A 26010-nucleotide genomic window follows, 5' to 3' on the forward strand; every position below is an offset into this window, starting at 1 on the left:
AGATAATCAAAGATAACAGAAAGTTATAGTAAAAAAGTAAAATATAACTGTATCTTTTTACAAAAACTGCTAAAATACAAAAATAAGACAAATTGAGAATAACATGAAATTGAGAATATAAATAATATGAAAGAGCATATTTTAATTAAAGAAAATTATACAAGACTTAAAAAAATCATAATTATTACTATGATGTGATATTTTAATATCAAAATGACAACAAAAACATTAAACGATAAAAAAAATTCTTTAAACTACAAGAAAAATTATAAACATAACAAATATGATAATGACCAAAAATACAAAAATTTCAAGCGTGTCAGAGAAATAACAAAAATAACGAAAATGATATGCATATACAAAACTCCAAGAGATGATAAATAATCCAAAGAATATCAAAAAATAGGCACATGACCAGAATATGACACCTAAACAGAAAACATACCGAAAATTCTAAAATGAACAAAATAACAAAACTGATATCAAAACCCACAAGTTGGAATAATGGAAAAATTACTAAAATGACTAAAAATATTGAAATAATGAAATCATTTTTGCTTAGCTTAGTTGACTACGCATATCCACCTTAAATCATTGAACTTGAAGTGCTTAGATATGATCATTCATTGAAATTTTCAGAATCCATATTTGATTAGACTTTGTTCAACTTACGCACTTCAAATTCTGTGATCGCTAGCGTGGCTGATGAAATCATTTAAAAAAAGAATTAATAAAAACTAAAACATCAATAAAAAGACATATATATGAAATAATATAAAAACAATAAAAGAATAAATTATCAAAAGAGGCATTTGAAACAAAATTGTAGATCACATGAGTTACAGAAATTCAATATGTTGATTTTGCTAAACAAAATTCATAAAACAAATTCCAAATATGAAAACTGTCTCGAAAGAATGACAATGGGTGATGAGCGACAAAAAAAACAAAGATGATTGAGAGAATAAAAAAATTCACAAATGTTAACCCGTATCAATATATATATAAATGATGAAATGGCAAAATTAAATGAGAGAAATGAGACCAAAATAAATTTAAATAATTATGGTTGCAAGTAACGAAGAGAAAAGGACAAAAATATGCCAAATTACAAATACGACACAAATAATAAACACAAAACCTGGACGCACTGTTTAGGTAATGTCCCCGCCAAGTTCAATTTCGTTTTTGCCGATAAGTTTGCAAGAAAGTATTTGGTCTGCCAAGGTATTTGCAGCTGCGGACGAGAAACCCTGATTTTTGTGAAAAACAAGACCATGGACTCCGAAATGTACAAGGAGGAGTGCCTGAAAAACTTTTTTTAGTTCATTAGATCTCACAAAAGACCAGTTAAGTTTTCGACAGATTTGGCAAGCTGCCACTACAGCAAAAAAGTACTTCAGTGGTAACGGGCCAAAGGGTTGATTTTGTCGAAAGGGACATCAACCCACCCAACTGCCCTGAATCCCGCCCTGTCGACAAATTTTGGGCAATTGTCAAGCAGAAAATGAAGAAGAATGATAGGACGACTCGAAATGCAACAGAGATGAAGAGATTGTGGAACAAAATGGCCGCTGAGGTCAACGAATAGGGTGTCCAAACTATCATGAGTGATACTCAACGAAAAGTTCGAAATTTCATCAAAACAATATCGGAATAATCTTTTTATTGTTTTTCTTTTAAAAAGCAATAAAAAAAACTTTTGAGTGCAAACATTTTTATTTCGATAGACCCTTCTTAATGCGTCCAGATTTTGGGTGATCCATGCTCTAGCTGATAATAATGACGAAAATTACAAGTGATCATATACGCCAAATTTAAAAATGAAAAATGAACGAAATATTTTGTAAAAGTCAAAGTGATAAAATGAAAAAAAAATTAAAGAAAGAGAAAATGGCAGATACATAACAACCAAAAAGAAAAAATCACACGATAAAACGTAGAATAGCATCATGAGCATTTAAAAAAAAAATGACGAAAAATACAATACTCACAAAAATGACAAACTGATTTAATGACAAAAATCACAAAAACAACAAAAAAAATGAAAAATATGTCAAAACCACATGTGACATTTTTTTTTTTTTATGGCGTTTAAATAGCTCGGGGAGCTGACGCTGGAAATGAAAATTAGAATAGTTTGGAGAAGAAAATTTAAAGTTTAGAGAAGGCAGCGTAGAATAGTAAGCGATCTTGAGACGTTGGTTAAACCATCAAGCACTTCATTATATCCATGGAATATGGATAAAATGCAGTTCAAGATAATAAACCAACCCCTCCCGATACCAGTTGGAGGAAGGACAAGGGTGGGTTCGAGACTGGCCTCTACATACTCCCCAAGCATCTACATACTACGGTTTATGGGCGCATTGAAAATATTAAAAATAAAAAGGAAGGATCTCACCAAGTTACAGGACACCATCTTCAGCAGTTGATTTATGGTTAGATCCTTGGGCTGGCAACCATGTCATGCGAAAGCCAACGTCTGGGTCCCATGATGTTAGGGGATGGCTTGAAGGTTCGCTCAACGTCATCATTGGACCAAATGATTTGTCGATAGTACATGCCACGATACATGAAAAGAAAACAGAAAAAAAAGAAAAGAGAAAAAAAAAGAGTTTTAGTTCATATCATCTATCAATATCTAAGGCTGATGTCATGCTGAAGCAACTAGCAACGCAACACAACGCAACGTTCCAATAAGAAAGCGTTGCATCGCATTGGTATGTCATGCTGGCGCGACCTGTCGCTTTGAAATTCCCTACAAATCATCACTTCTCTACATCTGATAATGCTTTGAATCGTCTCCTTTCTTTCGGGAGCCATCAAAAACTCATCAAATCACGACCCGGATTGCAAGAATGCCGAAATTTGAACCGACAAAATTCCTTGTTTTTTTGCCGGAACTAAGAATTCATGAAAATTTTCTCGCCGATTAAGATATTTGTTAGTTTATTATCACAAGTTCGGACAGATCTTCGTACTATTGTGCTTAAAACTCGGAATCACTGCTTCAAATCGAGAAAAAAACAATATTCCCATTGGATTTCCTACTAGTCGCGCTACAAAACACACTGGCATCAGATTTGTCGCGCTTTACAAAGCGACCAGTATGACAGGTCTGCGCTTTTTCCATGGAGATCAAATGAGAGCTGGTTTGTCGCGTGATTGCGTTGCGTTGCGTTGCGTTGCTAGTTGCTTCAGCATGACATCAGCCTAAGGCTGATGTCATGCTGAAGCAACTAGCAACGCGACCTACAACGCAACGTTCACACGACTAACCAGCTCTCATTTGATCTCCATGGAAATCGCGCAGACCTGTCATACTGGTCGCTTTGTATAGCGCGACCAATCTGATGCCAATGTGTTTTGTAGCGCGACTAGTAGGAAATCCAATAGGAATATTGTTTTTTCTCGATTTGAAGTAGTGATTCTGGGTTTTAAGCAATATAGTACGAAGATCTGTCCGAACTTGTGATAATAAACTAAAAAATATCTTAATCGGCGAGAAAATTTTCATGAAATCTTAGTTCCCGCAAAAAAAAACAAGGAATTTTGTCGGTTCAAATTTTGGCATTCTTGCAATCCGGGTCGTGATTTGATGAGTTTTTGATGGCTCCCGAAAGAAAGGAGACGATTCAAAGCATTATCAGATGTAGAGAAGTGATGATTTGTAGGGAATTTCAAAGTCACAGGTCGCGCCAGCATGACATACCAATGCGTTGCAACGCAATCTTATTGGAACGTTGCGTTGCGTTGCGTTGCTAGTTGCTTCAGCATGACATCAGCCTAAAACGCATTCGCGTTTCGACTTTCGAGCGTCGTGCTGAACGGTCGTTTTTTTGCTACCCGTCGTCGTTCGATTGTGCGTTGCTCTTGTGCTCGCCGGTTCGCGCTGCTCTCAGTTATATGGATGGGATTTGTGAAAGAGGTTTTAGGATTGAAGATGGAAATGCACCGCGAAAGAAAGGGGTTTTAAAATGGAGCATTTGGTGTTGCTTATATGTAAAACGATGTTATGGTTAAAAAATGGTGGTGTTTTTCGCGTGGCGTTGGGGGTTAGGAAGTGATTTGGAAGAATTGCAGAGGGGTGAATGAAGATAGTTGTGATTTCTTCGAGGAAGAATTCATCAAAGTTTTAGGATTGAACACATGCTAATTGTGGTGGTTCTGGGAGTGTAGGTGCAACTTGGGGAAAATCCTGAGAATGGTGGTGATGTGCGGGAACAATTCTTTCGATAAATGGCGGATGCGGGAACGTGGAGATCAAAATTTCATGCCGCTCGTGGGTGGATTTGAGTGTATGTGTGAGCGAACGTAAGCTAAAGGTTTCAATGGCATCATGTCGGCGGTGTTCATCGAGATTTAGTTTTGAAGAAGAGAAGCTGGTGATTAGGGTGGGAGGGAAAATAATCCAATCGGTTTTGGTGGCGAAGTTCAAAGAGGGAAGAGCGCAGGAAAAAAAATTCACATGCAAGTTTGATTCCGTTGTGTTTACCCGAGAGGTTATTGTGGTATGTGTGAAGGCGAACAGAGAGAAATCGGAGAGAGAGTAATCGATCGGGCACGTCTCTCTGGAAGCTCGTTACAGTGACGGGGTTAAATCAGGGGGTAAAAGTTTCGAGCAGTGGGGGCGATATGAGTGTTGAGCTCGAATCCCAGTTTTTTTTCCACTTCTACAAATATCTTCATTTTCTTTTTTCCCTAATTGATTTTGTTTTTCATTTCAAGCGTGGAGGAGCGATTGAGTACACTTCTGGTAAGTCATTCATTCTTCACTCAAGTTCGATTGCCCTATCTAAATATTCACTATCCGAGATGGTACAGATTCTGCATGATCATTTTTCTGAAATAAGTGGATTGTTCAAAGATAAATTTATTTAAACAGTCTTTTCTTCTGGAGAAGGAAAAAGTGTTACCAGTATAATCCTCCACCGAATAACTTGCAAAATAGGAGGAGTTGTTAGCATAGAAAATATTAGAGAACTGAATGAAAGTTTTGTTGATTTCTTTTAACGTACATAAAGAAAACTCAAGTTTTATAACTTTCTGACTTGACTTGGAAAAAGATGCTAGAAGCAGATTTCCAGAGGCTAGATTTTGATCCAGAGCATGATTGGCACAATATTGTGAGTGATATGGACAAGTTAAAAATAGAGCAGAAGAATTGTATGAAAAAGTTGAAATTGAAATCTAAGATGGTGAATCCTCCAGTGAGGAAATTAAACATTGGAAATTAAAAAAAAAAAACTGTAACTACGAATGAAGAATGAATGTACACATCGAGCTATTTTTTCAACTGTTATTTTTTCGCAATTTCTCAACATTTGTTTAATGTTTTTTTAATCTGTTTCTATGTATCAAAATCATTTATTAAGATCGTTTGCATATTATTAATATTTTATTTATTTCAGAATCACAGGTTTGCTATAATTTTCAAAATTACTCATTCTTTAACATATGCGTATTTTTATATATTGAGGGGGTGGGGAAGGGTCATCCGGACACCTGATCGAAACGATGTGGAGGGTAGAGTGCACTGGGCAGTTACCCTCACTAACATATCGCAGAGAAAAGGAGGGTTCGTCTTCACATCCTATGGAACATTCCATATGACAACAGCTCGATTTTCTATTGCTTGACAATAAATTGTACTTTCGGTGGAGACCCCTAATCCTTACCCTACAGAATCGTACAAGTTACTCTACTTGTACATTCATTCCCTTGGAACAGTCCACTCAAAGGCAATTTTAGTCAACTAGTGGGAAATCGGGATCAAGTTGTAATGTGCGAATAGTTCGCTGCAAACGGGCCGTGCCACGCTACATAGGATGTTTATTTACATCATACATCATATCATCTATCAATATATAAGAAGAAGCCTAGCCTAAACTCATAATAAACCTAGATCAAATTAATGGTAGAAGTAAGCTACATTGTTCCTGTCATATCATAGAACCATACTATTTTACCAAAATATGGATGTGAGAGCCTGTTTGCTTTTTGAAGCAAGCCTATTTCAAACTAATAAAAATTCTAGCTCAAATTAATAGTAGAAGTAAGCTACCTTATTCCTATCACAACATCATCACAATCATGCGAATTCACCAAAATATGGATATAAGAGCCTATCTTACTGTTTGAGCATTGTCCTACCCTACCTGCCTCACATAGTTGAATGCCTTCTTTTGAATGAGATTTAAAAATTGCCAAGACTGTTTGCTTTGAACTATAATACTATCAAAACAACTCAGGTGACAGATCCGTTTCACAAACCTTAAACCACAAAATATCATTTCCATCCAATTATCCCCCAGTGATTGAAAAAAGCTAGATTTAAGAATAAGCCATCGTAATTCATAAACCGCAAATACACATCCACTGGAGCATTGGGGAGGAATATGGTATTTGAATATGTTAACCTACTCCTTTCTAACTTTCCAACTATTTGAATACATCTGAAGAGAGAAAAAAAAACTCCACCTCCGAATGATCTGAAAAATAGAAAAGATTAAGAAAAATAGAAAAGAACATTAAAATGACAATAAAAGGTCAAACAATCATTTCTGATAGGACCAGATTGACCATGTGATTGAGGTTTAGTTAAAAGCCGTGGGACCGGCATCTAGGGGTTCCGTTTCACTTATGGTCGGAAGTGATCCGTTGATGCCTATAACAACGCTGAATTGTGATACTCTCACTATTCTATATTTAATGTTGTTATACGTCAAGGTATACCCATTTATATCAAAGTGATATAAATGAGCACTCAATCACGCCCACGCCACACAGGGGTAAAACATGAAAAAGGCGATCAAAACTGTTTTCTGCCGAAACTGTTCGTTTGAGACCTATAGTGTCTTCGAGACAAATGACCAGCATTACAAGGGCTAAAAAATGAGTTTTTAAAAAAATTGATTAATCCACCTAGTAGTGAGTTAGAAAAACTAACTTTTTTAATATCCATTTTAGAGCTGTATTGTCTGAGAAAAGTTTTTAGCTTGTACCAATTTTAGCAACTTTGCTAAAGAAGTCATAGCTGTAACATTAATCGTTTCAAAGTTATGACAATTTTTAGAAAAATAACACCAATTTTCCGTTTTTTCAACATAACTTTTTTGCGCTTGATTTTTCATATAAAATATGTTCTAGAGAGTTTTGAAGACAAAAAAGTTGTACACTTTTGCTGAATATACTGTATAGAAATTTTGAAGTTTAAACGAGATATCTTAAAAATACTTAACAAAAATAGTCATTTTGAACTGGTTATATCTCCTGAGTTCGGACGAGTTCGGTTACATATTTGACAGTTTTGCAATCAGAAAAGTATCGCCTTTCAAACAATATACAATTAAAAGTGGCCAATTGTGATCCTCATTGTGTAAATGTCAATAGAAGTGAGATAAAAATGAAGTTTTTATACTAATTTGAGCCCATCTACCATCTCAAGTCCAAGTGGTTCAAGTAGGCCTACTGATAGGAATCCTACATGTTGTAGCCAAATAGTAATAGTTATGCTCAAATTAGTATAAAAACTTCACTTTCGGCTCACTTCTATTGACATTTACGCTATGAAGGTCACAATTGGCCACTTTTAATTGTACATTGTTTGAAAGGCGATACTTTTCTGATTGCAAAACTGTAAAATATGTAACCGAACTCGTCCGAACTCAGGAGATATAACCAGTTCAAAATTACTATTTTTGTTAAGTATTTTTAAGATATCTCGTTTAAACTTCAAAATTTCTATACAGTGTATTCAGCAAAAGTGTACAACTTTTTTGTCTTCAAAACTCTCTAGAACATATTTTATATGAAAAATCAAGCGCAAAAAAGTTATGTTGAAAAAACGGAAAATTGGTGTTATTTTTCTAAAAATTGTCATAACTTTGAAACGATTAATGTTACAGCTATGACTTCTTTAGCAAAGTTGCTAAAATTGGTACAAGCTAAAAACTTTTCTCAGACAATACAGCTCTAAAATGGATATTAAAAAAGTTAGTTTTTCTAACTCACTACTTGGTGGATTAATCAATTTTTTTAAAAACTCATTTTTTAGCCCTTGTAATGCTGGTCATTTGTCTCGAAGACACTATAGGTCTAAAACGAACAGTTTCGGCAGAAAACAGTTTTGATCGCCTTTTTCATGTTTTACCCCTGTGTGCCACGGTCAAAACCACATGTGACAAAATTGAGAAAAAAAAATTAAAATAACGAAATAAAAAGATGAAACTTTTTAAAAAATGATAAAATGACAAACTGAAAAAAGACAAAAACTAAGTGACAAAATTACAAGAATGAGAAATGTGTATCACAAAAATGGCAAAAATTGGAAAAAAGTGGAAAAGTAACAAAAAGACAAAATAAAAAATTGACAAAATGACAAAATGACAAAAATTAAAAACAAAGACAAACAGAAAAAATTGAAAAATGGTAACAGCCAAAAATAATAAAAAAGAAAAAATGACAAAGTGTCCTAATGACAAATATGAAAAAATGGAAGGATAGAAAAATAAAAAATAAAAAAATGGCAAAAATTAAAAAAAAAAAAGACATACAAACAAAAATAAAAATATATAAAAAAAATGAAAAAATTAAAAGATGACAAAAATTACAAAAAGACAAAATGACCAAATGAACAACGGATAAAAATAACAAAAATGGCAATGTGACAAAAATGACCAAATGACAAAATGACGAAATAATACAAATGAGAAAATGACAAAAAAGAAAAAAAAAGCATAAGTGACAAAAATTAAGAAAATGACATGCCAGATATAAATGGAGTGTATCGACCGATGAAGCTTGACTTGTTCGCATGCTGGAGCCTATTTCTTGACGTCTGAGCGATCACATATCATCTATTTGTTCGTCCGCACTGCAAGTTTTCCCTTGCGGGGCGGACCACACTTGGCCTACTAATGTGTGATGGTAGATGCAACTCTATCTGTATCTACCACTTCATAGTAGTAGGCCCGCTAGGAACAAAAGTTTGATATGTGATGATAATGCTTCTAAATAAATTCTACCCGCTCATTTTCACCATCTTTCATTTCATCTAATCTTCTATCCATCTATATAAAAAAAAATTCATAATCTTTAGATGTCCCTACTAAAAAGGATATCACTTTTCTCAAACAAAAAATATGGTGATTAATCCTTCATAAAGTTATTTTTTATTTCAGAAAAAATCTACTTAGGTACTTACTTCATGATCTCGCGTCGATTCTCCGGCGCATAGGGCTGTAATAAAAGACCTCCACTGTTGACGATGCAGAGCCAGCTCACTAGGTCCCAGTTAAAGTTCTCGTCGACAGATCGTATTTCTGCGGCTAGGCTACGTCGCCACGAGCTTCTGGGTCTGCCTCTCCTTCGATGTCCTTCTGGATTCCATTCAAGCGCCTCTCTGCTAATCTCATTTTCATCTCTTCGCAGAATGTGCCCAATCCATCTCTATTTACGTTCCCGGAACTCGGCAAAATCTACATTCCCTATAAATTATTAATAATTTAGACCGTCTCTTAGTCTTTAAAACTTGATGAAGAATCAAAATTCAGAAACCATGATCTTATATGACAGTGAGCTAAATTGGGTAAAATAAACTAGCGCCAGGAAAGAATGAAATCATAAACAAATCTAACAAATTCAATACAGACCAACAAATAAGAATTCCTCGGAGCCATACCAGCTGATACGAAAACCAACTAGAAAGAGAGAATCAAACTTAAACCTAAACAGAGAAACGGAAACACGTGCGTGCCATATTCCTGCTGCAGCAGCAGATCAGTTTTGTTCCAAATTGGTAGCATTAGTAGCTTTCAAGCTGGAGAACATGCAACACACCACAACTTAAGCTTGTTTCGGAAAATATTTTATTCCAAATAAAACTTTGGTATGCGCATATGTTTTAAGTAGAGGCACCACACTGTTGGATGTGAAAATCTTACCCAGTCAGTTGAATGCAGTTCGACCTGGTGGCAAAGGACATTTGCTACAATTTTACTCTAAACATTTGAAAGCTAGAAAATCGCTTCCCTAATTTTTAATCACGAAATAATCATCACGTATTGAAGATTCGCAGCTTTATTCACGGTTGCATCATTTACAGAAAGAAAACTTAGCTAGATAAAAGAAAATCAGATTGCAAACCTCAATTTAGTTTACAAAAAAAAAACTATTCCATAGAATGAGCTGAGCTCAACTGAATTAGAACTTATTCTAAAAATTCTTCAAACTTCCTCAAATCTAAAGGGTTAATTGCAGTTCTAAATAAATCTATACTAAACTGATGAATTTTTAAAAGAAAAATAATGGACAAACCATTAAATCATAAATGGAACATCCAAGCTATTTTGAGTATCGCTGGTGTTCTGTTTGAAGGTGTTGCTTCAGCAAGCTCATATAAGCTGGCTGGAAGTTGCATTGATTGCATTTGAGTGGAGTTCGTACGTGTTCAGCAATGACCGATTCCGATCGTCGACGAACGCAACCAGTTTCTTGCAGCTCTCGGATAATATCTAGAAATTAAGTTTCCAATGCTTTTGATTTTTTGAAGACACTAAAGAACAAAACTAAACTTACCATCCACCGACATCAAATAGCCAGTCATGAATCCGTTCCAGTGGTCGGCTGATTTCATCAAACCGGAAACGTAATCCTGCGAGAAGCAATGCAGATGCAGCCGACGCTTGGTAGGCTTCATGTGGAAGCCCATCATAAAACGGTCTTCCGGACATTGCTTGGAGGCAACACGCTTAACCGTAGCCAATGCTAGCCGGCGCATTTCTTCCAACAGCGGAATGTGGCGCGGTTGCAGCTGAATTTGGAAAGGAATTTTTATTTCGATTTTTTTTAGAAACGAAAAAGTTTCCAAAAATTTACCTGATACTGATTATCGATATCCTCCCAGGGTAGCACCAAATAGTGGAACTGAAACTTGGGAAATTTGTCCCTCATGACAACCGCCAAATCGGTTTTCATTACATGATTGGACGGTAATGCTAGATCCCACAGCAGGGCGTTTGATCGATCCCCTCTCATGACTACGAAGATTGAAGATTTGCCGGGTTACAGAACACGTTTACTACTGCTAGAAAATGGAAATTAGAGCCGTTGGATTTGAAATCAGGGCAAACAAATTATCTGATTTTTAAATTCGAAATTCCACCTTTTCCGGTTTGGCAAGCGATATTAAATGTTCTCAGAATTTATCGAAGCGTTTGTTTCGCAGTTCCTGTTTTGATTTCCTTTTTACAATTCTACACGCTGAGAAAACACAGCCTATATTTGGGTACATTTTAAGCAACAGTTTTCAGCTCAATTTTGGAATAAAAAAATCAAAAGGAAATTAAAGTTGTTGAGAAATTTATGTTGCAATTGAATTTTATTTTTAAGTTAATAGTCCCTAAACTGATACGATACGAGCAATTGGCATTATTAACTCAATAAAAACCCAGCCCCACGTTGGGCGCCATTTATTATGGAGGCTGATTGTGGTCGGCGCCACATAAATAAATAATTGAAGAATTTAGCTAAATTTCTATTTTGGCAATCAATTAACTCTCCCATTTTCCCCGAAATGCGTGCACTTACCGCTCTTCATTTCGTCGTCCTTGGAGGGATCTTCTCCGCCCTACTTCTGTGGCGCCTCCTGGGGTCTACCAGGGGGCTGCTGATGTTGTTGTTGTTGGCGAGAGGCTTTCACGTTCGGATTTGTAATATTTTCACAGGTAAACACAGGCTGAAGGTCTGGAAGCATACACACGCTCTTTTGTTGCTGGTGGTTCTCCTGCATCTGCGCCTCGAGTGCCGGTTCCGTCTCGGATGACGCGCTGGTGGAGCTTGTCTTGGATGGCGGACTGCTGTAGTTGTCGATTTTCACAATATCGGCCTATGATTCGCACATTCGAACGATGGTACGGCACTCCAAATGAGGCGAGTAGCACTGGAAACCTCGCTTCTCCGGTAACTTATGCCGTTTTCGTTTATCTCCACTCGCGCGGGGCAAAACTTTTCCCTTATGCTTACCCCTAACACTGACAACTTTTACGGGGTGCAACCGCCTGCTTGAGGTTCAAATCTCGGGCAAAAATAGTGGACTTCTGAATTAATAACCGAACATGATAACAGCAGTTAGGGCAAAGTCGTGGGTAACTAGGTTGCCACTCCGGGGAACACGAAACGCGACTTTTTAATTTTTCCAAGCCACGAGACAATCGAACCGCACGCTTTCTTGCCGATGACCCGTTTTTTCCCGCGTGGCAATTCTTGACAACCTTTGTTGCACGCCCCGTTTTTCTTTTCCCCGAATTGGGTGCCTTGAACCCCAACCTGCACGCTTGGCATTTTTTGTCTAGTATTGGTTTAATTTTCCATACACGCTGATTATGTTCGACGTGGGGATGGGTTTTTATTGAGTTAATAATGCCAATTGCTCGTATCGTATCAGTTTAGGGACTATTAACTTAAAAATAAAATTCAATTGCAACATTTAGATGTTTTTAATATCGATCGAATAATGAAAAAGCCCTGCTTTAGTATTAGTACACACTGCGACGTCACAATTACGAAAAATCTGTTAATTTGTTACAGTTGAATTTTAGAGCTTTTGTTATGGTGTGATTTGAGCAAAAATAGAGTTAGAAAACCCAACCCTAATCAAAAACAAATCAACTTGTTCGACCAGATTTGGCCCACTGTATCGAACTTTAAAAAGAAAAACCCGACAGCCCACAGTCCACGAAAAACGGAAAAAAAAAGAAAAATAACTGTCATCGGATATTTCCGGAGATCGGTCGAGGCTGCGACAAGACGAAGTTCGAAAAGTGTGGCGGATTTCCCGCGAAAAGCCCCAGCGAAGCAAAATTTTCCTGTCCCCTGTTTCAATCAACGTGTCTGGACAGACATTTCGACGAGCTGACGAGCTGAGCCGATTTGCAATCATGGCTGGCGAAACCGATGAGGAGGTTGAGCGACGACGGGGGAGCGCCGAGCAAAATCATACCGAGCAGTACGGCATCGTCGATCCGGATCGCATCATCAAGAATCCGCTGCAATTCCAGTGGACGCTCTGGTATCAGGAACCGGATAAGAACAAGTCGTGGGGAGACAATCTGAACGAGGTGGCCACCGTCGGTACCGTTGAGGACTTCTGGAGATTGTACAACCAAATCAGGAGCCCGTCGGACCTGAAGACCGGGTGCGATTATTCGATGTTCAAGCAGGGCATTCGCACCATGTGGGAAGACGAGAAGAATTTCCGCGGCGGCCGGTGGGTGATCAACGTGCTCCAGCAGCAGCGCCAAGAACGGGATGAAATTGCGATTTGGACCTCCACCGTCATGAGAAAGCCGTAAGTCGATTTTTTTTACCACGTCCGAACCATCATTGTGATGAAGGAGATTGGGTGGGTGAAATAAAAGTGGCCATTAGAAAATTTTAAATTATGTTCTCGTTTTTCATTGTGGCGACGACCATGAGAAACCATCTGTTACATATGGCGCCCAACTAAATCGAACCACTTTGATTATTAGTTCGACAAATTTTAGGGACTTTGCGTCCACTTACAATTATTATGATTTTTAATATTCGATAATTGTACTTATCATTATTTCATTATTGCTCTTCTCGTATATCACACCATATTATTGTGTAATCATAAGTATCGTGTTATTTATTCGATATTGTTGTGAATTGAAATTTACTTAAATTATTTATTTACATTGCAATACATCATGCACAGTTATCAAGGGGGTTACCAAGGAAAAATCAAAAGGAACGCGATCTGGAGGCGCGGTATAACCTCTATTCCGGGCCCTTGGTAATTAAGAGGATTAAATCCCTCTTTTCCTGAGATAACTGTTGCTTTTAGTTCTGTTTAGTCCTCACTGTAAAATCACAGCTATTATTCTCTTCAATGGCTACATGATTTAATATGCTTGTTTTGCTGCTTGGGTGAAAGTCTTTTAGTCGTTTGGTTCAGGATTCGAGGAAATTTTTGCCAGGTCTGCTGGTATAGATCGACATCATTTGCCAAGATATGTTGGCGTTGAGTTTCGTCTTTAGTTTTAGTTAAATCTTTGCCATAATTCGTTGGCGTAAAGATATTTTTGCCAAGATTCGTTGGCTTTGAGTTTATTATGATGTGTTTATGTATTATGTATTTATGTATTAAGTTTTAGACACCTCTGCAGTAGGTGTTACGCTTCCGAGGTATGCTCGGAATGTAGTCGATCATTTCTTTCCCTCGAACTCCTTGTGGCGTGGTTTTGAAATTTTCATGGATTTCTATCATAATCCATGAAAATTTCTACCAAAGCAGCAATGTTGTGTTACAGTTGAATTTTAGAGCTTTTGTTATGGTGTGATTTGAGCAAAAATAGAGTTAGAAAACCCAACCCTAATCAAAAACAAATCAACTTGTTCGACCAGATTTGGCCCACTGTATCGAACTTTAAAAAGAAAAACCCGACAGCCCACAGTCCACGAAAAACGGAAAAAAAAAAGAAAAATAACTGTCATCGGATATTTCCGGAGATCGGTCGAGGCTGCGACAAGACGAAGTTCGAAAAGTGTGGCGGATTTCCCGCGAAAAGCCCCAGCGAAGCAAAATTTTCCTGTCCCCTGTTTCAATCAACGTGTCTGGACAGACATTTCGACGAGCTGACGAGCTGAGCCAATTTGCAATCATGGCTGGCGAAACCGATGAGGAGGTTGAGCGACGACGGGGGAGCGCCGAGCAAAATCATACCGAGCAGTACGGCATCGTCGATCCGGATCGCATCATCAAGAATCCGCTGCAATTCCAGTGGACGCTCTGGTATCAGGAACCGGATAAGAACAAGTCGTGGGGAGACAATCTGAACGAGGTGGCCACCGTCGGTACCGTTGAGGACTTCTGGAGATTGTACAACCAAATCAGGAGCCCGTCGGACCTGAAGACCGGGTGCGATTATTCGATGTTCAAGCAGGGCATTCGCACCATGTGGGAAGACGAGAAGAATTTCCGCGGCGGCCGGTGGGTGATCAACGTGCTCCAGCAGCAGCGCCAAGAACGGGATGAAATTGCGATTTGGACCTCCACCGTCATGAGAAAGCCGTAAGTCGATTTTTTTTACCACGTCCGAACCATCATTGTGATGAAGGAGATTGGGTGGGTGAAATAAAAGTGGCCATTAGAAAATTTTAAATTATGTTCTCGTTTTTCATTGTGGCGACGACCATGAGAAACCATCTGTTACAAATTTACTAGGAAATTTGCCTTTTTCATTGATAATTTGAAGAATTTGCTGGAAATGTTCCACTTTTAATATCTGTTATTCCAGAAGGATTCTTGCTCTTCAAGATTGGTACGAAAAAAGTTGGATTTTCGAGTAATTTTTGTATGAAATAGACCATCGAAGTTCGAAAAAATGGTGGATTTTCCCTACTCAAATTTGCAAAACTTAAAAATTAGTTCAAAGTCTTCCATGAAAATGATCAAGTCAGTGCAGTTTAAGATCCTTATTACAAAAAAGTTATCAAAAAACAAACTTTGATATGAAACCACAATTATTTATTCGCATTTTAGGAAATCGAGTTAACAATAATCAATTGATGTTCATTGTTCTACATAAGAATTGAATATGGTAAACCGATTGGATAAAAATCATGACAATCAGTTGAACACTCAATAACTACCAGCTAGACCTTTTTAAAGTAGATTTTATCTTCGTTTTTGAACGTTTTAGCTCTGTGGTTTTAGCTTCAAGATGACATTGCGTTCATTATTAAAATGAGAAAAAAACATAATACAATCTTCAAAGGACCAGAAAATTTCATAACATAGTGAAATAGAGGTCTTACAACACAATCAAAATGAAATTGAAATTCATTTTCTTTCTAAAACATGTTTTTCTTTGAAATTTCTGCCATTCGCATATAAATTTTCGATATATTCGTTTTTGTGACGTCACAAAAAAAATCCAATATGGCTCTCGACACTACACGGAAAACTTGAGTAATTCATTAAATGTGTTAGGATTACACCTTCATTAAAACTAACCTGTTGTTGCTCAAAGTTTGCATTTCACCAATTCAATTTTGGGTAGTTTTGGGTTGCCAATATACATACTTGGACTAAAACTCGATTATACATGCTCTGTATAAAAAGTTTGCTGTTGTTGGAATTGTGTTGGAAGGGGATGTCAAAGCGATTTCCAAAGCTTTTTGATGGTGATGCGCATAGAGGTTATAATTAAAAGTGCCTTTTTTGTAAATAGACCGCGTAAATATTTAAAATCGGCTCAAATTGAATTGTTCGTTTGCCGTTGATTTGATTTCGGATCGTTTGTCATTGGAAACTGGTAAGTACCTATACATGAAAAAAATTCTGTTCTGCCATCTGAAAATTACGATTCCTGTTTCGTTTTTACTTTTTCTACGTCACAGCGCAATTGGAATTTCCGGAAAAGGATTGGAAACTATTGGATATGATGGATATGGATATGAGAGGTGATGTGGTTGTTTCCGGTCAGAAATCAAAATCCGGAAGATGGAATAAAAAGGTGCAGCAGCCGTTGGCATATATTTTCGGCATAGAATTTCAAAGAAAAACCATACAGAGTAAGAGGAAGCAGCAATAATAAGAAAAATGATATTAACTTTCAGTTTTGTATTTTAGCTAACCAAAAACCACTTGATCCATCATTTCCCATCGTCAGAGGACCGATGATCCGGAAGGCCACTGGCTGTAGGTTAATGGCGCTATGAATGCTTTTGGTTTGTATTATTTTTTTATGTTTCATTATAAATTATTAATCTGCTTGTGGTTAATTCTCTTCGCAGGATATTGTTCCTATTCCGAGTTGCTGCCGGAGAAAAGCTACAGAACTTTACAATGCTCGTACATTCATTTATTGATTAATTTTGAAAGTTGATTTCGTCTGATCTCATGAATCTCATGATCAGACGAAATCAACTTTCAAAATAAGCTAATAAAAATTTATCAATCTATAGGTAACATGCATCAACAGTAGGTTTCAAATGAAAATAATGAGCCAAAAAGCACCCATCAAAAATCTTCAACCGGGGATCCAGGAGTACGTCTAGATGGCATTCAATCTTAGCGATGACACAGGCAAAATGGATGTGGTTGGGTTGCTGTATGCATTGAGAGCAGGGGGGCAGAGCCTTTTCTATCGGGCCAGGTGAGAAAGAAAATCCTAAATTTAAGCAATATCGGCTTTTATTTTTTACGATGCAAGATAAACCCATTTTGACGCCACTGATAACTTTCTTGAAGTCTGTTGCATAAACCTGGATTGCGAACCCATAAAATGAATCATTAAATAAAAATTTGGTCTCTGAATATATTACAATATGAATTTTAAAACTGCTTTGAAAGTAGAATTGCATTCAGAATAGGCCCAAATGCTTTAAATTTTGAAATACAAATTTATAGTTTGAATTCCTATATTAAGCTTTCTTGTTTTATATTGGCTTAAATAATTTTTCCCACCAAGGACCTTTTCACAAACCAAATTATTTATTATTTTCAAAGATTCAACTCATCCTTTTTCCAGATACCATGATCCCTACTCCAATCCATGCTGGACATTGCGGAAGAAAATCCGTACTGGTAGTTGAGGCCGATCGAGTTGCAAAATAAAATTTCGGAACCGTCCTGTATTCAGGATAGCATCAGTTCGGTATCGTTTTTTGAATACGGCGAATGCGCCAACTGTAAACAAATCCAGATTATCACATAAATGCGTTAAACTCTTTATTTTACGTCCGAAAATATGATCTTCTTTTAATTTTTCTTATTTTAGTGAAGTTAAATTTAATTTTTTAAATAAGGCGAATAGCTTTTTTTATGAGTGTGTAATCCCACAGTTCATTCGCCCATTTCCCCTCAAAATTTCGTCATGAACAAAAGGGCCAATAGTTATTTCGAGATTGCAAAAGGGCATTGAAGTTTTTTAAATTTGTTTTCCAGGACGAGGAGATGTAAAAATCAGTATTTATAAGATCGTTGAATGTGCTAATGTTTTAATGTGATCACGCAGCGAAAAGATTTTTTATTTCAAAGGAAAGTGCAGCGAAAACAAAGGAAAATTTCCTTTGATTTTGGGATAAATAAAAATTTCTTTGTTTCAAATGCATTTTCGTTTGTTTCAAAGAATTTTTCTTTTGAAAAATCTTTGATTCAAAATATTGATACTTTGAAACAAAAAACAGTTTCTTTTGATTCAAAGTTGCTTTCTTTTGCCACAAGGTAATTTAATTTAGATTTAAAAGCATTTATTCATTGAACCATTTTTATTTATTCCAATTAGAGTCATCATTTTCTGTTGTTTTGAAATTCCTATTGGGAATTTCAAATAATAAAAAGAAAGGATTTCAAATTTAAAATTTATTTTTATTCACAAATAAATGGAACACTGGGTCACACACTGGTTCACTTTAATCGAATCATCCGGTTGAAATTTTCGTGGACCTGATCGCTGGATTGGGGCGGTGTCACCTCGGTTGAGGCATCCAGGGACTTGGAAAACCATCTATCGTCCGTGGTCCTGTAAAATTTCAAGCACTTAATCTTCAATATTTATTCTTTAATTAACATAAACTTACCATACTTTATCCTGAATCCTCCTAACTAAGCTAACTCTGATCCACATTTTCACACGACCAGCCAAACCGATTTTTCGTTTTCAATTCTTCTTACTCAATGCAAAAAACCTTCTAAGTTTGAAGTTTTTATTTTAAGAAATTATTCCTTTGCATTGAATACATTTTTCTTTGGTTGAAAGAAAATTTACTTTGTTTCCAAATAAATATGCCATTGAACAAATGTCTTTTGATTCAAAGAATTTGTTTAAAATCTAAGTCCAAAATTATTCGATTCGAAAAATTGATTCTTTCTTTCAAAAAATATTTATTTGAAACAAAACCATAATTCATTGATTCAAAGAAAACAGGAGATTGAATCGAAAAAATGATTTTTTAGAATCAAAGTCAGTTTTGTTTTGTTTCAAAATCCAAGTTTTCTCTGCGTGATCATTTGGACCCGCTTTCAAGCCGAAATTTGCTTGAATATTGCTTCTTTAATGAGTGATCCAAAAGGCGAACAGTCATTCTGCAATTCAAAAGGGCGCTCCAATTTGGCGAATCAACAAAATGAGAGCACTATAGTCTGTGGTAAAAGGGCCCACAGTTATATTTATTAATTTTTTGAAGTAATTAGTACGTTAAAGCTATATTTATCGATCGGGTGATGAAATTAAATCAATTTGAAAGTATTTTAGCGACTTATTTAGGAAAATGATTGTACGCAGCTAAATAGGAAATTGATTTTATTTTCTGAAACTTGAAATGCGTTTTTCTCAAAACAAAGGTCTTGGCGCATTCGCCGTAATCAAAAATCGATACCGAGTTCCTATTTACCATGGAATAGAAGGAAAAAAAACCCGTTAGAGTTTATAGTGTTTGCATACAATAGCGTTTTGTTTCATCACCCATCATGTAAAAGATAATTTTCTGTTAAGAATAGTGTATTTATAAATGTTCAAATAGGCAATAAAAAATAATTCTTTATCTAGTGTGCAAGCGAATTGTGTTTTTTTTTTTCAAAAAAAAATCACCTTTTACTTTTCTTAAGAAATCTTGAAAATGCATGGGCATCCCCATGTCAAAATATACACACGCAGAGAAAACTTGGATTTTGAAACAAAACAAAACTGACTTTGATTCAAAAAATAAATTTTTTCGATTCAATCTCCTGTTTTCTTTGAATCAATGAATTATGGTTTTGTTTCAAATAAATAATTTTTGAAAGAAAGAATTAATTTGTTGAATCGAATAATTTTGGACTTTGATTTTAAACAAATTCTTTGATTCAAAAGACATTTTTCAATTGCATTTTTATTTGGAAACAAAGTAAATTTTCTTTCAACCAAAGAAAAATGTATTCAATGCAAAGGAATAATTTCTTCAAATAAAAACTTCAAACTTAGAAGGTTTTTTGCATTGAGTAAGAATTAAGAATTTAAAACGGTTTGGCTGGTCGAGTGAAAATGTGGATCAGAGTTAGCTTAGTTAGGAGGATTCAGGTTAAAGTATGGTAAGCTTGTATTAATTAAAGAATGAATATTTAAGATTTTCAATAAGTGCTTGAAATTTTACAGGACCACGGCCGATAGATGGTTTTCCAAGTCCCTGGATGCCTCAACCGAGGTGACACCGCTCCAATCCAGCTGTGATACTTCCACTTCCAATAATTAGTTGTACTCACACTAAACACCAACTAAAGATATCCCCTGCTGCGGTACACTCCAGCACTTGTTATTGTCCCTTGTTGTCCCTCTCATACCATGGTCTATCTATCATGTCACTGTTGTGGAGTACTGAATATATATTATTTAAACCACAGTTTATCAATACAGCGGAGCCCGATACCACATCTCCTCTTTTCTATTAGATTTCAAATCTCTTATTTATATATGTAGGTGCAATGATGAATTAGGACAGACCTATTATACGAATATAACCATGCATATCGAAACCAATTAACCTTCCGTTCTCTGTGGTTTGAGGTAGCACAGGAATTATTAGTCTTGAATCTAATTGCATTATGTCATCTCTTTTTTTTCCTAGCATCAACCTTACAGAAATCAATTTAACATAGTATAGTGGTTAAGTCTACATTCTGTAAAACTTAATTTCTCGTATTTATTGTAACTGTGAACTGAACTTCCACTAGGTTATAACTTCTTATCATTTCATTTTTTTTTTTTATTTATGTCGGAACAAATATCAAATTTTCCTTTTGTCTTTTTTTCTTCTATGTAATTCCTTCGTTGTCTTTCCTTCATTCGTTTATGTAACAATTATGTATCTAACGGATTGTTTTCTCTCTATCAGTAATCCAATGAAGGTATATTCACCGTTTAGGAACAATACCACGCCTCTCCGACTTATTCATATTTCAGAGAAGCACCACTCTAATAATCAACAATCATGTTAAAAATATACCGTATACTTAGATTCTGATATTATTAGATACTGACTGAACTAAGAAGTCTACGTATTACAACCTCCTAGTGAAAAAACCTGACTATAACAAACAATATCAATTTTATGCTATATTAATATTTAGATAATTAGAAATACTTTACCACTCTTGGGGTATTCGTATTTTACTTTCTATTCTATTTTTATTGATTTTAAGAAAGTGTTCACTTCCTCAATCATTCGTCCTCTGCCTAATAATATTAGTACATATACATAGATTATCAGATAAAACGTTTGCCAAAACCTCTAGTTTTTGGATGCAACTTGGTTATAATTAAAATTTAAACTTCTGATGATTTTGATATTGATGGCAGAAGTATTTAAATCTTAACGTATCTTAATTTCTCGTACATTATTTAAAAAGCAAACAATCATTGGTAAATTCGATCTTAAATATTATTTTTTTTTTTTTATTTTTATCTTATTGCTTGATTATAACTTCAATGCATGTCAATGAATAGGTCAACCGATATATCTCCTGACCTTTTTTTTTTGTATATTGTAATTTTTTTTTTCATGCTTACACGAAAATAACTCATAACACTCATGTTTATTCAAAACCATGGATAGTCAGCACCTCTCAAACTCGACAGCTCATTGCGAAAATTTCTCTGTTTCTATTTCTGTTTCAAGAGCGCTCTACTTTGTTTACGAACTACTATACACTCGTAATCGAGTGAAACTGAAACCAAGTGCCGAGCGATGTCGGCGCTCGAACAACAGCACTGCTGTGAGAGATGAAGAAAGCCTAAACACCTCACTGAAGTGAAAATATATCACCCTTTTTCTATCGCTAGACAACCTTGCCTAGGGACACGAGCACCGTTTTCACTGCTCGTTAATTTGGTGTACCCGTGTTGTTTCTGCATTCATTTAACAGTCATATAGACCCGTGCCAAGCACATTTAAATCAACCTTCAATAAGGTCCATGTTCTATAACATTTACCAACACCTTTTAGAAATGTTAACGCTATCCGTAGCTTCCAGTCATGTAGACCCGTGCCAAGCACATTCAAACCAACCTTTAACTAGGTCCGTGTTCATCAACACTTTCAATGATCAGTAACATTCATGTTTAAGTTCTTCGTTCGCAGATATCACAACATTCAAATCTGCCTCTATGAAACACCTTTCCTCCATTCATTAATCATCGAAATTATAAATAACAGTCGTAAATCAGCAGGCAGTAAACGAAAAGGCGATGTCAGATACCACGATGGTGACTTCGAAATATTTGTATTAATTTACATTTACATATCTGTTTTCTTCTTCGATAACTAGGTTCATTATATTCTAATTCACATTTTCTCGATAACCATCAGACGCATTAATATGTTTTATTAAACTTCAACAGAAATCTCTAAATAAATATTTGCAACTTTGATTAAAATAAGCTATTCATGAATTTTCAATCCACTCCATCTACCAAATCCAACATCTTTTTTTTTCGGAATCAAATGGGAGCCTTCCACGATCTCAGCAGCTTTACTTTTTTTTTTTTTTTTAAGCTACGGGTAAATATTCAAACCATAAATAATTTATATTTCCGATTAATTAAAACTATTCCAAAACTGAATCTAATTTTTTATAATCGGAAACAACATTAGCTTTAAGGCTCCCGTTATTTTAATGAATAAATTAAATTTAATTAACTAACTACCTAATCAGAAAATTGTTGCTACTTACATTCAAATAGGCACATTGCACCAGCCTCCCCGATTCCACAGTTACAGTAATGAGGCAACTGTATTTTCAGTTCAATTGCATCTTCGGAATTCCCATACGGAAAGATTGCTTCGAGATCAAGTCTCTTTACCTTTAGTTGGATCCCATCCTCGTCGCCAGTTTGTGATACTTCCACTTCCAATAATTAGTTGTACTCACACTAAACACCAACTAAAGATATCCCCTGCTGCGGTACACTCCAGCACTTGTTATTGTCCCTTGTTGTCCCTCTCATACCATGGTCTATCTATCATGTCACTGTTGTGGAGTACTGAATATATATTATTTAAACCACAGTTTATCAATACAGCGGAGCCCGATACCACACCAGCGATCAGGTCCACGAAAATTTAAACCGGATGATTCGATTGAAGTGAACCAGTGTGTGACCCAGTGTTTCATTTATTTGTGAATAAAAATAAATTTTAAATTTGAAATCCTTTCTTTTTATTATTTGAAATTCCTAATAGGAATTTCAAAACTACAGAAAATAATGCTTCCAATTGGAATAAATAGAAAATGGTGCAATGAATAAATGCTTTTAAATCTAAATTAAATTACCTTATGGCAAAAGAAAACAACTTTGAATCAAAAGAAACTGTTTTTTGTTTCAAAGTATCAATATTTTGAATCAAAGATTTTTCAAAAGAAAAAATCTTTGAAACAAACGAAAATGCATTCGAAACAAAGAAATTTTTATTTATCCCAAAATCAAAGGAAATTTTCCTTTGTTTTCGCTGCACTTTCCTTTGAAATAAAAAATCTTTTCGCTGCGTGCAGAATTGACTAACTGGCTGAAAGCTTTCGAATGTATAAAAGCTTTTTGCTCACGCTCTGCGTAAAGTGCCCAAACTTAAAACTAAGTGGAGACACTAGGTGGTATGAATAAGAAAAAAGCAATTACTTCGATAGCTTTTACTTAGCTCGAACTTTAGAATGGCTAAATTTGAAAGCATTTTCTTGACTAGATATGAAAAAGAAGAGAAAAACATTTACTTTCAACCTGCTCCGGATTAAAAATATGCATGCCATTCGAAGTATTTGACTCACAAAACTGCTCGAAAATAGCAAAAGCAATTACTAGAGCTTTATTCATATCAGCCACTTTTCTTGAAACTGTATATGAATTTTTATACAGATTAGAGTAACTTTCGTAACCGTGTACCTTATTTAAATATTCCTTATGGTGCCCCTAGAATATTCAATGCAAAGTAAGTTGGTCCAAAAATAATACGGTGACAAAAGGTTTTTAAAACATGTCTACACGGAAAAATTGACTTATTCATAAAATGTGTTGCGATTACACCATCACTATAACTATATCGGTTGTTGCTCAAAATTTGTATTTCCCCAATTCAATTTTGAGTAGTTTTGGGTTGCCAATATACATAAACGAACTAAATGTCGATTATTCATGCTCTGTATAAAAAGTTTGCTGTTGTTGGAAAGCTTTGGGCGGGGATGTCAAAGCAAAACATTTTTAAGACACTCATACACGGCAAAAATAAAAAACTCAACGGTAACTTTTTTGTACGCAAATCGGACAAAAAGTGCAGGGACTCGAAGTTAAGTTTAATGCATTAAACTAAACATTGAGTTTAGCGTATTTAACTCAACGTAAGTTTAGTGCATTTTACTCACTACAAAGTTTTTTTATATTTTCTCGCGGGTGCATAGAATTGTATGAAGAATTAAAATGAAGGAAATTTTTCATTGTTTGCGCTACGTAGTAAGAAAAACAGCTGAATTTGAATAAATTTAATTTAATTTAATAAAAACATCAATTTTCAATTAGTAAGAACACATCTGGTTCCTTAAAAGACAATATATAAACGGAATTATAAGTCGTCTTAAAAATGTTGATCCGGTTTAAGTGAAATCGAAATGCCTATCGTGTTCACTTGAGTCGTTGCTTTCGAAACCGTCGATGGGTCGATTCGGAATAGTCATCTTGGCCCAGGTTGCCTCGAATGTTTCCTCACTGTCGCTTGCCACCAGGTACCTGTGCTTGTTGTTCCGGAAGCAAGAACCACATCCTGAATTTTGATTTTTAACGTGGTTTTGAAGAACGTGTGCTGCAATAAATCAAAAATATTTCAAAATTTCATTAAAAACAATAATAACTTGTATCTTACCAAGATAGAAAACCATTTAAGTCACATGTAGCATGGATCAGCAGAACGAATGTTATAATGTAGTTGATGATCCTGTTGCCGTAATTTTTGTTCAGGATTCAGCATGTCGGTGCGGTTTCTTGTTCATCCATTTTTGGGGCAGGGTTCTCGGGAACTTCGGTGGCCGCCAGCGTCGCAGCCATGGCCTAATCCATAGCTGAGAACGAATTCTATGCCGACCCTATCGTACAAAGACGGTAAGCAAATTGCTAGCGGTGGCCAGTGCCGGTGATTCAACTGGCTTTCTAACCGGAGGGATTGACATCGTTATCGCACCAACCGAAGCTGCCGCAACTGTTTATTAATTCCCACTGCCTTGGTCGCGTTTTCAGTTTCGGCGTCGACTTTCTCCTTCAACTCCTTCCATTGAAATTCCTTAGTTTTAACGGTGTTTACTTTTCCTGTAAATAAAACATTTAATTTTAATAATAGCAGTTAGGAAAGAACTGCTCCTTACGACAAACTATTAGAAAAAAATACCTTGACCTCACCGGTACTCCTTCCAGAGACACTGGAACATCAATTTTTCTGCTGGTGTTATTATGACTGATTTTTCCCAGTAGCTTTGCTTGGTGAAACTTAAAGAAGTAGGTTCGTCCAACCGGAACGCCTCATGTTCCGTCCTTCGTTGACATCGACGGAACCACTGGCTTCTCCCATGTTGCTGCAGCATCTAGCGGTCCGAATCCTGGTGCAGGTACTGAACAGAATCATCGCTGGAACTAGATGCCTTCCGCCGACCGCAACCGACATAACATGCACTGATTCAACTTGTATCACATAACGATTTAAGGTGGAAAATTCGGTTTTTCAACTTTAACTAAACGCGTTAAAATTTTCAGTCCGTCCGACAAACAAAATGGCTGTTGTAAAAGTACTCAACGCAAAAGTTTTATTGAAATATCTTTTAAGTTGCATACAAAATAAGAAACAAAAAGTATGCAAGAGAAAGTTAACATCGAAAAACTCTCGGTTGCGTAAAAATAACTTACTCGGTAAGTTTTCGAAAGTTTGCGTGTAGTGTGTCACGATGATTTCAATTTTTCATCTTTTTTTACG

The 26010-nt window shown here is 35.8% G+C and overlaps 3 protein-coding genes and 1 long non-coding RNA gene across 4 annotated transcripts; 2 read left to right on the forward strand and 2 right to left on the reverse strand.

The window, feature by feature from the left end:
* Nucleotides 1-10074: 10074 nt before the first annotated feature.
* On the reverse strand, nt 10075-11195 carry LOC129749903 (aprataxin-like). Its single transcript, XM_055745026.1, has 3 exons — nt 10882-11195; nt 10582-10816; nt 10075-10517 (listed from the first exon to the last, which is right to left on the reverse strand). Exons 1-3 carry the CDS (start codon nt 11038-11040, stop codon nt 10348-10350), a joined length of 564 nt encoding a protein of 187 aa, XP_055601001.1. The 5' UTR covers nt 11041-11195; the 3' UTR covers nt 10075-10347.
* A 1746-nt stretch (nt 11196-12941) lies between these two features.
* Nucleotides 12942-13355, forward strand: LOC129743349 (eukaryotic translation initiation factor 4E-like). Its single transcript, XM_055735331.1, has one exon. It carries the CDS (start codon nt 12942-12944, stop codon nt 13353-13355), a length of 414 nt encoding a protein of 137 aa, XP_055591306.1.
* Nucleotides 13356-14687: 1332 nt separating this feature from the next.
* Nucleotides 14688-15101, forward strand: LOC129743350 (eukaryotic translation initiation factor 4E-like). Its single transcript, XM_055735332.1, has one exon. It carries the CDS (start codon nt 14688-14690, stop codon nt 15099-15101), a length of 414 nt encoding a protein of 137 aa, XP_055591307.1.
* Nucleotides 15102-24337: 9236 nt separating this feature from the next.
* Nucleotides 24338-25932, reverse strand: LOC129747923 (uncharacterized). The gene is made up of 3 exons (XR_008737603.1): nt 25432-25932; nt 24913-25352; nt 24338-24852 (listed from the first exon to the last, which is right to left on the reverse strand). It is a non-coding gene; the product is annotated as an uncharacterized LOC129747923 (long non-coding RNA).
* Between the last annotated feature and the right edge of the window lie 78 nt (nt 25933-26010).

The sequence above is a fragment of the Uranotaenia lowii genome, chromosome 2, assembly GCF_029784155.1.
Source record: "Uranotaenia lowii strain MFRU-FL chromosome 2, ASM2978415v1, whole genome shotgun sequence".
Classification (NCBI taxonomy): Eukaryota; Metazoa; Arthropoda; class Insecta; order Diptera; family Culicidae; genus Uranotaenia; species Uranotaenia lowii.